Below are 13,353 nucleotides of genomic sequence, written 5' to 3'. Positions count from 1 at the left end.
TCCTCCCTAGGGGCAGGACCCTGCACTTGCCTGTATTGAACTTCAGGAGGTTCCTCTCTGCCCATGTCTCCAGCATGTCCAGGTCTCTCTGAGTGGCAGCACAGCTTTCTGGTGTATCAGCCACTCCTGCCAGGTTTGTCTCAGCAGCAAACTTGCTAAGGGTGCACTCTGTCCCTTCATCCAGGTCATTAATGGGTAAGTTGAACCAGACTGGATCCCCTGGGGGACACCACTAGCTACAGGCCTCCAACTAGACTTTGTGCCACTGATCACAACCCTCTGAGCTCTGCCATTCAGCCAGTTCTCAATCCACCTGTCCACTCATCTAGCCCACACTTCCTGAGCTTGCTCATGAGGATGTGATGGGAGACAGTGTCAAAAGCCTTGCTGAAGTCAAGGTAGACAACATCCACTGCTCTTCATCATCTTTGGAAGCTCATCTATTGCTACCGTTCCCTGAGCAGAGACTTTAAACTCCCTGTCATAGGCATCAGGTACAGAGTTTATGGCAACAGGATCGACACTTTCCTTTTTGCAAGTGGTACACGGGGCTCACAGCAAGCGCCAGCTGGGCTTTGGGGCACAGCCTGCTTTCGGCTACGTGACAGAGCTCTTCTCCCTGATGGAGTGGGGCATACTCAGTCCTCTCTTCTGCTCTATCTGCTGCTCCTTCACTGGAGCAAGTCCTGGCTAGGTCTTCAAGAAGGGAGGGTTGGTGCCAGTCAGCAAGGGCATTTGCGTGGTAGATTGAGCCCACAGCCCTTGGTTTCCATATCTCATCCTTTCAGAGAGGAGTGAGGCAAGTCAGAGCTAATGGGGTGTCCCTGCGGCCGGAGGAAACAAGCAGCTTTCAAAGTTGTGGCCACCCCGAGCAAGCTGCGATGGCACTACAAGCCGCAGGGCTCAGCCACCGGGCGAGCGCCGCGCGGCAGAGAGCCCCGACCGAGGGGTGCTGCCCCCGGCTCCTGAAGCACCTCGTTATCCCCGCGGGCACTGCCGGTGCCTGGGAACGTGGGGGCACGGGTGGAGGTGTCGACCCCCTGGTGCTGCCCGGTCTCCAGGGAAACGGCTGGTGGAAGGAGAGGCATCCCCAGCCAGTGCCAGGGTGGCCCTGGCCTGCCCCGGGCTTTGTTGGCGCCCGGGCGTTTGTTTGGGAGATAAGCAGAGAGGCTTCCTTTTCCTGCCAGCCGCAGCTGCCGGGAAGCAGCTCCCCCGGTGATGAAAGGGTCAGCTGGCGTCTCCCCCGGGAAGCAGTGAAGGGAGCCACTGAGCGCCGGAGCGAGCCCCGGGCCAAGGAGCCGCGGGGCCCGGGCTGCCGACGTGCCGTGGCCGCGCACACAGGGGCCCTTGTCTGAGCGCTGAGTGCGGCTGGCAGCTCCTCGCCCCTTGCGGGGGCTCCTGGCAGGAGCCGCGGGAGCTGGGCATCCTCTGCCCGGTCCAGCTGCTCCGACCTGCCGCAGCGAGGGAGAGCGGAGCCTCGCGGCTGCCACTGAGGAGTCTCACCGGTGCGGGCAGAGCGCACGCACCAGCCGCGGGTCCCACACCGGGACCTCCCTGAGGCCTCGGTCAGCTCCTCCCTGCGCTGCTTCCATCGCTGCTTGTCCCCTCTCGCCCCTCCTGAGCACCACAACTCTGCCTGCCCCGTGCCAGTCCCAAACGCCACCGTAGCTGAGCCAGGAGACAGCCAGACCCCTTGGTGCTGGTTTATTTTACCCTGCCACCTCTCGCTTTCCTGCTCTCCACATCCTCCTGACCTGTCCCCAAAGCATCCCCTAGTCCCAAACCGGCCGTCACCAGCGAACCCGCGAGCTCCGAGCGCAGCTTTAGCAGCCGCAGCAGTCCAGGCTGCGGGCAGGACGGTGCACAAACGGCGGGGCAGACGGGCACGGGCAAAGGCCCCCCATGCCGGGCAGCGCACGGCCGGCGGACGCCGCAGGCCTGGCGGGACAGGCCGGGCCTCGAGCCCGAGCCCCGCGTGCCGCCGTGCCCCAGCGCTGGCCGGGACGCGCGGCTGCCGCTCGGGAGCCCGGGCTGGCGCGGAGGCGGACGCGGACGCGGAGGCGAGCGGGCGGAAGGGCGTTTATTGGGGCGGCGGCGGGCGCTACACCTTGGTGGCGGCCGAGGGCAGCTCGGAGCGCTGCGTGGCGCCGCTGAGCGAGGCGGCGGCGGGCGGGCGGCGCGGGCGGCGCGGCCGCAGCAGCAGGCGGCACTGGGCGCGGAAGCGGCCGTCGAGGAAGGCGTAGAGCAGCGGGTTGAGGCAGCTGTTGAGGTAGGCGAGGCAGGTGGCGTAGGGGTGCAGGCGGGCGATGAGGGCCAGCAGCGCGCAGGGCAGCTCCAGCAGCCCGGCGGCCGCCAGCGCGAAGAGGCTCTTGAGCAGGTGGAAGGGCAGCCAGCAGCCGGCGAAGACGCCCACGAGCGCCGCCAGCAGCCGCAGCAGCCGCCGCCGCGCCGCCGCCTCGGCGCGCCGCGGGCGCAGGTGGCGGCGCACGGCGGCGCCCAGGGCGCAGTAGCAGGCGGCCATGAGCAGCAGCGGCGCGGCGAAGCCCAGCGCGGTGCTGCCCAGGCTCAGCGCCGCCGCCCGCGCCGCCGCGCCGCCCGCCGCCACGTCGCAGAGCGTCCGGTTGCGCGGCCCGCGCCGCGCCTCGCGCAGCAGCAGCGCCGGCAGCGCCGCCGCCGCCGCCGCCGCCCAGAGCGCCGCCAGCGGCCCCAGCGCCGAGGGGGCGGCGGCGGCGCGGGGCGGCGCGGCGCGGGCCACGGCGCGGCAGCGCTCGGCGCTGAGGCCGCCCAGGCAGAAGGCCGAGGCGAACATGTTGAGCAGCGCCAGGTAGCTGCTGAGCTTGCAGAGCGCCGCGCCGAAGGGCCAGTGGAAGCGCAGCGCCGTGTAGGCGGCCCACAGCGGCAGCGTCGCCACGAAGGCCAGGTCGGCCAGCGCCAGGTTGCCGATGTAGGCGTCGGCGGAGCGGCGGCGGGCCCGCGGGCCGCGCCACACCGTCAGCAGCACCAGCGCGTTGCCCGCGAGCCCCAGCACGAAGACGAGCATGTAGAGCGCGGGCAGCAGCGCGAAGGAGGCCTCCCAGTCCGCCGGCCCCTCGCACGCCTCGCCCGTCTCGTTGCCCTCCTCGCCGTAGTAGTAGTCCGCCTCCGCCTCCGCGTACTCCATGGCGCCGAGCCGCCCCGCCGCCGCCGCCGCCGCGCCCCTATAAAGCCGCCGCCGCCGGACGGCCCCGCGCCGCCCCGGCGCCGCCCCCGCCGCGACCCCCGCGCGAGGGCACCGCCCCGTGCGACCCCCGAGCACCGGCACCGCCCCGCCGCTCCGCCACCGGACGGCCCGGCACCCCCCCGGCACCGCCCCCGCCGCGACCCCCGCGCGAGGGCACCGCCCCGTGCGACCCCCGAGCACCGGGACTGCCTCTGCTGCGATCCCCGTGCACCGGGACCGCCCCGCCGCTCCGCCCCCGGACGGCCCGGCACCGCCCCCGCCGCGACCCCCGCGCGAGGGCACCGCCCCGTGCGACCCCCGAGCACCGGCACCGCCTCTGCTGCGACCCCCGAGCACCAGCACTGCCCCGCCGCTCCACGCTGCCGCGACCCGCATGCACCGGGACCGCCTCTGCCACGACCCCTGTGTGACAGCAGCGCTCCACCCCGCCGCCCCCCCCCGTGCACCGGGGTGGCCCCTCAGCGCCCCTCCACCCTGCCCTCCCCCCAGACCCAGCAGGCGCTGCAGCTGTCCTGCCCCCCCGCCTGCCCCCCCCCCGCGATCCCCCCCGCCCCGGCCGCAGCCCCGCGGCGAGCTGCCCCCCTCACCCCCCGCGGCAGGAGGGTCCCGCCGGCTGCCCAGGGCCCGAGGCAGAGCCCCGCGGGACGGCGGCGCGGGGAGAAGGTCGCTTTACCCACCAGATCCCCGACTTCGCCCCGCTGGGGGCGGGGGGGGGGGGGGGCATGGTGTGGGTGTGCAGAGGGGATTTGGGTTAAAAAAAATCACAATGCTTCGTGAGTGCCCCCGCGGGCGCTCAGTGCCCGGGCGTACCCCCCGCCCGGCACAGTGACCCCCCAGCCGTGGCACAGAGCGTTTGCATCCCCGGGGCGGCTTCCCGCCCTCTCCCAGCTCGGGGCCGCTGGAGCGAGACCCGCGCGGGCTGCGCGGCGCTTGGCAGGTGAGGCTGGTGCTCGGCACCCGCCTGTCCCCGCCGCGCCGGCCTCGCAGCCCAGCAGCACCAGGGCGCACAGCTGGCAGCGGCACCCGCCAAGCGTCCTCGCCCCTCCGGCTGTGCCGAGGCTTTGAGACAGGCGGGATTGTAGTCGGGAGCCCCCGAGCCAGCAGCATCTGCAAGGGTGCCGGAAGCAAATGTTCTATCCGCTGGGCTGTTTTCCTACACATCACAGTCTGTCTTTCAGGGCTGCTTTTCTTTTTCGCTTTCCTCCTCCCCGACACCCAAGAAAAACGCCCTTGTTTGAGGAGAGCCGTGCAGAAGACACTTCCCCTGTGCGGGTCCCCAGGTGGCACGTGGCCAGCTGCGGCGCTGCCAGGGCCGTGCTGGGCTGTCGTGGGAGGCTTCCTCCCAGCCAAGATTTCTCCCTGCTCTCACTGGAATCAGGTTGGTTCCCATCCCTTGGCAATTTCTTATCGCACCGCATTGAAAGATGCTCGGTGCCTGGGGTCTGCTGCCTCGCCGACCGGCAGTGTCCGAAGGGAGCGAGAAGCCACGCGCAGGGGCAGCCGGGGCTTTTCCCGAGTCAACACTGTGAGTCTTGGTGGCATCGTCCCCTGCAGCAGGGCTCCTTGCCGGGGCCATGTCCCCAGAATGCCTGTGGCCGCAGGGGGAGGTGGACGGTCAGCCCTGGGCCGGGTGGAACCAAGAGCCCCTAGATTTGCATTTATCCAGTATGGGAGGTGCTTTCCTCGGGGAAGCAAGGCTTAAAGATTTGAGCTTTCAAACTCATTTAAATCCTGTCCATGTGTCAGTGTCCCTGAAGAGCTGCAGAAATACACTGCTGTCTTTGATGGAGAGACTAACTCTTACGCTAGTTAGTGAAACACTTTGGATAAACCTGTTTTGGGAACTTTTGCCAGCCTCCTGCTCGCCTCCCTGCAGAGGTATGATCTGTCCCTCTCTCCTGGGAGCTCTGCTCCTGCTGACTGACACTGCTCTACTCCTAACCTACGTTTTAGCCTCTGAGGACCCCCCTTGCTCCTCAGCAATAGTGCTCAGGACCTGCCCCAGCCCATGCTGCTGTGATACCATGTCCACGCAAGAGGCAGGTGTTAGCTTACAGAGGTGGCCCCTTCCTAGCCGCGTTGCTCCCAGCAATGGCATTGTTTGCCCAGGGAATATCTTGGCTCTTTCTTCTCCGCAGCCCTCGCAGGTGGGAAGCTTCGATCTGGGCAGGAGGCCCTGGGTGGTGAGAGGGGGCGTGGGGGCTCAGCAGCCTGAGGTTGAATCAGATCCTGCAGCAAAATCCAGCTGCACTTAGGTCGTCTCCTCTCATTTCTTTTCTAAAAGTTTTGCTCATTTTCTTGGGCTGTTTGGGAATTGGCAACCGGCCACCTAGTCAACCAGCTGGCACTGCCGGAGAGGCCGTGGCACTGGCGAGTAAAGCGTAACACAGGAGGCTTCATTCCCTGTCTCCTCCCTCCACAGATTTCTCCTCTTGCTACTTTTTTCAGCAGCAGCTGCACCTCCACTGGGCTTTTCACGGGCGCTTTCCAGTCTTTCCCTTGCCTGGAGATTGTTACTTTAAAAAAAGGCAGATGACGCGTGAGCAGGTTTTCTTCCCTTTCTAACATCCCTGCATTCGCAGCTGGGTTGTTCTGCAGGAAGCCAGCTGCAGACGGCCTGATCTGCCCGTGGGGTGGCACATCCCGCGGTCTCATACGCTCCCAGTCCCGCGGCATCACTAGCAAAGCCTTGCAGCTTTACCCACCACTCCGCCAAGGAGACCGATCCTGTTAGAAGCTGGGAGGAGTTTTAATATTCCAGGCTTCAGGCAAGCCTGAGCTCTGTAAATCGAGCGGTATCATCTGGAAAAAGAGTCCCAGAGGAGTCAAGGGCCATTTTATTGCTAATAGTCAAAGTGGAAGAAGTGCTGACCTCCTTCCCCAGGGCTTGTTTAACTCCGCAGGGCAGGCACTGCTGCAGAGGCAGGTTTGTGTGCTTCGTGAGCACGTGTGGGCAGTGCAGTCACATCCTGGGGGCACTTCCCTGCAAACAGCATGGGGACGGTTTACAAATGATGAGATCAGAAGGAAAATGGTATTAATTTGGTTCCTGGTTTATAAACCAACAATGGGGCACAGTTACAGACTTTTTAAACCATATGGAGAGAAATTCTCTACAATCAAAAGCCAAAACCAGGGCTTGAGGAACAAGGACATCAGATACTATACTACTCGCCTACTAAAAATGCTGCAGCACTGGGTTGCTCAAAGGTATCTGCTGTGGTTGAGGGTCTCTGTTCCGATCTGAGCAGACTTGTAATGCCAAGTTCTCCGCAGACAAAACTCACCCCTTTCATGCCTGGCCCTCAGAGATTGCAAACCCGCCCGGCTAGCGCTGACCCAACGCTGCCAGGCGGCTGTTAGCAGCAGCTCTGAGAAATCAGAGCCGGTGACGCCAATCAGAGAGTTTCTCAGTCCCATAAAAAGTGCGCTGGCTCCCAACCCGGCTTTACTGACACGGATACTGTCAGTCGCTAACTGAGCACTGAACAATCCTGGTAAGACACTTTCTGTTTTCTTTTTGATTACCATCCTGGCCGTGCTTTGACATAATCGATCCCCGTGGGGCTGGGGTGAGAGCCAACGCTCTGCTCGCCACAGCCTGCAATGGCACTTGCTGCTACCCAGCGGCTGCTGGTCCTGTGGCAGCTGCCCTGGATGCAGGTGAGCGTCCTCTCGTTTCCAGCTTTCAAAACGGGCACCAGGGCTGCGTGATGATGCTCTGCCTACCTGCCCCAGTAAAAAGCTCAGAAAATATGGTGCTTCCCTCCCCCCTTTACACAGCCTTGATTCTGAATCAGAGACGGCAACTTCAACACCTGTACGAATTTTTTGACGCTGTTTATGATGCAAATTGGAAGCAGAGAGTCCAGGTGACCTTCTGGGAGCATGGCCAAATCCAAACAACAGCAAAATCCATCAGGCACACTGCAGAGAGCAGGACAGCAGGTCCCGTGCACGCTGCCGGCTTTGCAGGGACACAGCGAAACCGTATGCTGTCACAAAATTCCCAGTGGGGTTTAACCGAAATTCCCAGTGGGGTTTCAACGGTGAGTCTGAGCAAAGCAGGTCTGGGGCTGCTTGCCTGGCCAAAGCGGCTGATGAGGTCTCCCGCAGGAGAAGGAGAAGGGGTAGGTGGCAGATGGAGCGGGACGCTGCCGGGGAGCGGGAGGCTGGGAAGCGATCTGGGAGTCCCTTTGGCTCTGGCACTGATTGCATCTGTGACTAAGACACTGATGCAAAGCGACCCAGCAGATTCTCATGATTTCAGCGCTCTCTAGAGGCATAAAATACCAGTGAGGATCAGGCTGCCCCTCTGCTGCAAAGCCTGCTCCAGTCCTTGGCTGCAGGTGTGGAAGACTTTGCCTTTTGCTGGCAGTTCTCGCCCCTGAAGCTGGGCTTGGCAGACAGCCCACATCGGGGTCAGCCCTGCTCTCGGGGACAACAGATCCCACCGGGAGGATGTTTTTGCCATTGCTTTTGCCCTGGAAATGAAGCAATTCTGGAGCGTTTTCCTGCTGCTGCTCCAGTCCTTGCAATGTCTGGAGCTGCTTCTGCTCAAAGTCTCCGTTTGACTCTACTAATCACACAGTTTTCACCCTTTGAGCTTTACTTGTAGAAATCTAACCTGCATCGTGCCAAAACTGAAAGGAAGCTCGATATCGGTTCAGCCGACGAGGGAACGGGAGCCAGGGCGGATCGGGTGGCTTAGATGCAACAGGCGGATGCAACAAAACGGCGGCGGCACTGGTGTGGGCCGTGCCAGAGCGCGATGAAGGCCAAGTACACGGCTCTGTATTCCCTCGATAAACTCACCCCGTCGTGGCTCCTGGGGGGCCGGGATGAGCTGGGGCTCTGGTTTCCCCCATGCTGGCTGGGTCTCAGCCCAGGTTCCTCCGTCTCTGTGGTCTGTGATCCAAAACCAAACTCTTCCTCGATGTAAACGCTTATGAAATGTATGAAAATAATGACCATTCCTATTTACTGTCCCCGGTTAAAATTAATTTTCCGCTATCAGTATCTATCTGGGAACAAGTAGGAGGAAGTTCATTTCCCATAATCCTAGATGGGTCTAATGCCTGGGTCTCCATCAGAGATAATCTTTATGGAAAACAGAGAAACCTGGTGGGCTCAGCTGACCTGTTTTAGCCATCTCCTTTAGGACATGCCGAATCACACCCTAGAAATGTGTTTTCTTCACTGATCCGACCTGGCACTTGTGTGCCAGTAGATGAACTTGAAGCCGTTGCAGTTAAGCTGGGAACTGTGATAGAATCATAGTCATCTTTTTAATTTTCCACAGTTTATTAGCCAGGAAACTTGAAGCATTATGCAAAAAAATTATTAACATCTTTTGTTTTCCTGTTTTTTATCAAGGCTTGTGCTCAGACTTCAAGTTGTGCTTAAGTATATATTGGATAAACTCTGTTGCCTGCACTCCAGAGATGATGCTGGCTTTGGTAATAGTTGAATGGGAATCTTTTGTAGAGCTGAAAACAGAAACCCCATGGTTTTTGATTTTCAGATTTTCCTAACTTGTTCCTGGCAGTACCCAACAGCACTATGGATTTCACGGAGCCTTGTCAGGACATTACTTTCAGAGAAAGTATTCATTCCTCTTTCTGGAAAAACATGTCAGCGTGATTTTCTTGCATAGTCAGCAATTGATCTGAAGTTGTTGTTGTCTTTGACAGGCTGTGCTGCTGTTAAACCTGGTATTATATCCCAGGTGGAGCAAGGAGAAGAACCACGTGTCCAGGGACACTGGAACGTGAGGAAGCGCTGCTTGTCCTTATGTGAGTAATGAGCCCTTGGTGGTAGGGACTGTCCTTTGATTATGCATTTGTGTAGTCCTTGTGCAGGAGCCCGCAGCTGGCGTAAGAGTAATGAATAATAGACGTGTGTGTGCGTAAGGGAGCTACGTTCACCCACAGTTTCATGTAGGTCTGTTAAGCTAAAAGGCCCTGCTTTGAGACAAGGGGGCTGGACCATAGGTCCCTTCCAACCTAAACCATTCTATGATTCTGTGTCCTCTTGCTCTGATAGACACCAGCTCTCTGTTTCTGCTCTTCCTGACTCTGTACAGGGACCTTGGCCCTCTGTCCAGCTACTTCCTAAATATTCAGGTATTACAGTAAGATTGCTATCTCCCTTTCTCTTCTCTGAGAGTTTAAGAAATATGGTGCCCCAAAACAAGTAACTTCCCAGGATTTGGCTTGATTTTTAGGGATTCTTCTATGTTGTGTGGTCAAAAAGCATTCTTTCATGGACCACTCAACCTGTGAAGTCCGCAGGGTTGGTAGTTCCAAAGAGGGCTTCACCTGATCGTAGGTGTTGATAAGCTAGGCTAGAGATGTCCCCTCCCAGCTGGTTGATTTGGATTTGTAATCTTTTTCCCTCTTCCCAGAAGAATATTAGAGAAGACAGAACCTTCTGTGTTCGCAGGGGTCTGAGAGCTTTTCTGAGTGAATCCCCCAATGAACACAGTTTGTGACCCATTCCTTTGCCACAGAAAAATGGGTCACATCTTTGGTGGTGCCTGGTCTGAGATGTGCAGATGTATCTTTAAACTTTTCCTGCATTTGGGAGATGAGCTCTTTGGAACACCAGGTAGATCTTCGGAGTTGCACAGAGAATTGGAAATATATCTCCACATGCACCAAAATCTCTGAAAAGTGAATACTCTATTTTTTTCCATACAGATTTGTCACCTGCCCTGAATATTCCAGCAGTGTCCTTTTCACTTGGCCTTTCTTCTCCCCCAGCCTCATCAGATCCCACCCCCAACAGGTACAAATATCCTGCAAGTATACATGGGGCTAAGAATTTATTGATAGTCCAATTAATATTTTAACAGTCCAATCAAAATACAACAGTTATTAGTTAAAATAATACCAACACAGGCTTCTCTTTCATATGCTTTTCAAATGTTGCCATATTTGACCTGCAGCATCTGGCTGCCTTTGAAGGCAGCTCTTGCTGACCAAAGTGGGGCTTTGGTTCCTCTCCTTTCCTTGCCGCGTGGTGGTGCGCGGAGTCCTGATGCCCTGTGATACTGTTCTTCCCCTCTTGAAAACAGAAGCAGCACCCTAGAAGGACGCTACAGTGGATGAATGTGCCACAAAGCAGCTTCTGTCAAAGGAGATTAAAAAAAAATAAAGTCCAGACTGAGTACAAGAAAGAGTTCATCACTTTGTGGGGCTTCTTTGTTCTTCCCTGCCACAGTGAAAAGACCAAACAGACAGGCTGGCACAGCTTTCAGGGCTTATTCCAGTTGTTGGACAGTCCTTGGATCTTACTTGTTTTATGGATATTTGCTCAGATTTTACTGCATTGAGTATTTTTTAGACAGTGTAGAGGAGGGAGGGGAAAACTGCTGGTGTATGTAGGTATTTTCCCAAGCTTTCCAACATATCCCATCCTGCCCCTTTGTGTCTCAGGAGCTGGCAGGGCCCTCATCTCCACTGTGAAAAGTCACCAGTTGGTGTGTCTGTCTAAAAACCCTTTGTATTGTTCCTTTTTTTTCTCTTCTGTTTTTAGGGCATCCAAGTGACAAGACTGGGGCCATTCCATTTAGCTAACAATGAGCTCCATCTTGCAGACGATGACACTTTCACTACTCAGAGACCCATGTTTTCCGTGTCCAAGCTAGTTGCCCAGGCTCACAAGCTGAAGCCTGCCAATGTTGCTATTCCTGGTAAGACAACAGATTAAAACCTTTGCTTCCCCTTGCAATGTTTTTGGAGCATGCACTAATTGCTGTTTACAAGGGACCAAAAGAAGTCTGGAATTCCTCCAAAGGGTCCTGAGAAGAAGTTCAGCTTGACCAAAACAATCACTACTGCATGGCAGGAAAAAACAGCACCTGCAGGTCTCGGCTGAATCCCAGCCCCAGTGGGCTGGGTGCCATGCTCTTCCTCTGTAAGAAAGACTCCTGGAGGGGCTTTAAAATCAAAAGAGGCCAAAGTGACAGCAGATGTTGTTGCTTCCCTCTTTCTCTCTGGGCAGGGTGTCCTTTAGCTGCTGTCGCTGCGATGGGCTAGTTCAGGGTCCTGGTCCGAGACTGACTCAAAAGCTGGAGAAAAGACCCTGGGCCAGGAAACCCAATGACAAGACAAGAGACAGAGCTGGGATGAAGGGCAGTGCTAGAGCCTTCTGGCATCTCTGCAGGCAAACTGTTGAGCCCTTGGAGTTAGTGAGGGCCTCAGCTCTCTCCACTTCCACACATCGAGAGTCCCGACAGCTCCGGCTGAAGGACAGTGCTCCTTGGCACTCCCAGGTCTCATGCACTGTGAAGGATGGAGAAGGGTGGTGTCTCCCTGGCCCTCCCTCCAAGCTGCGAGGCTGTGCACCGAAATGCACCCGCTCATAACGGTGGTCTGTAATTGCGAGGACTGGAGTCACTGCGCTGAACCACGTACCGCCTACCGAAGAGCTCTGCAGCAGGGAGGGCTGCAGCTCTGCCGCGCTTAACCCCGTTTTTGTCATGAGCAAAAGGGGACACCTCTCCTGTAGGGACCCAAGAAAATGTACCATTAGTCTAAGTAGGAGTTTAACAGACTGATCAAAATACAACCAACGGTTTTAATCCAGTCACAGTGGCATTAACACAGTCCAGACTATCCAGTTATTGCTAATTCCCACTAATAATACCATTAAAACTGTTACACCCCAGCTTTCTATTGTCCACCCCCATCTCGGCCATTGTGCCCATCCTCCCTACGTGCAGTCCCGGCGAGCTGCCGGCGTCCCCGTCCCTGGCCGCAGGGAGCACCGTCGTGAGCGATGCGGCAATGTAGAGCTAAGGGGCATCACGGGGACCCCGCGGCGTGCGGCCCCTTGATCAGGAGTGACACCAACACAACGCCTGAGGGGTGCTGATGAGCCCCTCCTCCGCCAGCGGCCTCAGAGGCGCCTTTGGCCGGGTTGTGTGCGGATTCCCCAGCCGCGCGTGCCGGCGGCTTTGATCCGGCGCAGTAGGTGCGACTGCCCGTGCAAGCGTTGACACGTTGGTGTGTCCTGGTGCGGTTACGACCACGCGGCCTTGCACCGCAGCGGTGCCGTCGCCAGCAGCAGGCCGTAAGCCTCGCAGCCAGCTCGCCAGGCGGCGGGGCTGCGGCCTGGCCCCCGCTGCAGCCGGAGCGTCCCCGGCCCGCCCGCAGGGCTGCGCCGCGCTGTGCATCCTCGCAGGGAACAGCCGCAGCTCCGTACGGGCGGCAGCGACAAGCAGCTTTTGTGGGGGGCAATGTAGTTTTTGCAGAATGAGACACTCATGGCGCTGTCAGAGGGACGCAGGGTAGAGAAACAGGGCTGGGGGGAGAACCGAGGCCGGGCACGGCGGCCCGGGGCGCGGGCAGAGTACGACGAGGGGGCGGGACGGGCACAAGCTGCCACTGCAGACCCCGCCGCCATGAATAGCGGCGGCAGCGGCGGCGCATGCGCAATGAGGCGCGCGACCCCCGGCGGAGGATGCAGCGCATGCGCAGTGAGGCGCTCTGAGCCGGCCGCCCCGGCGGCGCAGTGCAGCGAGGCGCGCGGGGCCGCCCCTGAGGCGAGGGCCGTGGCAGCGGCGCATGCGTAGTGAGGAGAGCGGGCCCGCCCCGCCCCGCCCCGCCCCGCCCCGCCCCGCGCGGGCCCGCCCCTGAGGCGAGGGCGGAGGCGGCGGGGCGGCGCCGCGGGCCGGGCCTGAGGGCGGCGGGGCGAGGCCGGGCTGGCCACCGAGGCGGTACCGGGCCGGGCCTGAGAGCCGCGGAGCCGCTGGCCTGTGCTTTGCTCTGGCCCTGCCGCTAGCAGAAAGCGCGGCCCGGCAGAGGCCGGGGTGGGTGGCGGGGTCGCGGAAGGAGGGTTCCCAGGGCTTCGCTCGTGGGGTCCAGTACAGGCCTGTAGGGCCAGAAGTGTGTAAAGCTGCCAGTGTTCTGGTGATTTACATTGGCAGGGTGGTGCGGTGAAGGCAGCGTAACCACGGGTCCGCCTCTCGTCCCGCTCGGCAGTATCCTAGTGCCTAGAGTTAACAATTAAATGGTCGCTTGTGATTGTAGCAGATGCTGGTGGGAATCTGTTCTCTTGATAGCGCTGCAGCAGATCCCCAGAGTTAATTATATACGCTTTTCAGGTCAGCTTGTACTTCTTGAACC

At 59.4% G+C, this 13,353-nt stretch overlaps 1 protein-coding gene across 1 annotated transcript; it reads right to left on the bottom strand.

Moving 5' to 3' along the window:
- Window positions 1-2,072: 2,072 nt before the first annotated feature.
- On the bottom strand, window positions 2,073-3,192 carry LOC135330176 (apelin receptor A-like). Its single transcript, XM_064521830.1, has one exon. It carries the CDS (start codon window positions 3,158-3,160, stop codon window positions 2,102-2,104), a length of 1,059 nt encoding a protein of 352 aa, XP_064377900.1. The 5' UTR covers window positions 3,161-3,192; the 3' UTR covers window positions 2,073-2,101.
- Between the last annotated feature and the right edge of the window lie 10,161 nt (window positions 3,193-13,353).

The sequence above is a fragment of the Dromaius novaehollandiae genome, chromosome 17 (genome assembly GCF_036370855.1).
Source record: "Dromaius novaehollandiae isolate bDroNov1 chromosome 17, bDroNov1.hap1, whole genome shotgun sequence".
NCBI classification, from domain to species: Eukaryota; Metazoa; Chordata; class Aves; order Casuariiformes; family Dromaiidae; genus Dromaius; species Dromaius novaehollandiae.
Note: the sequence above shows the minus strand (reverse complement) of the source record. Positions and strands in the feature narration are given on the sequence as shown.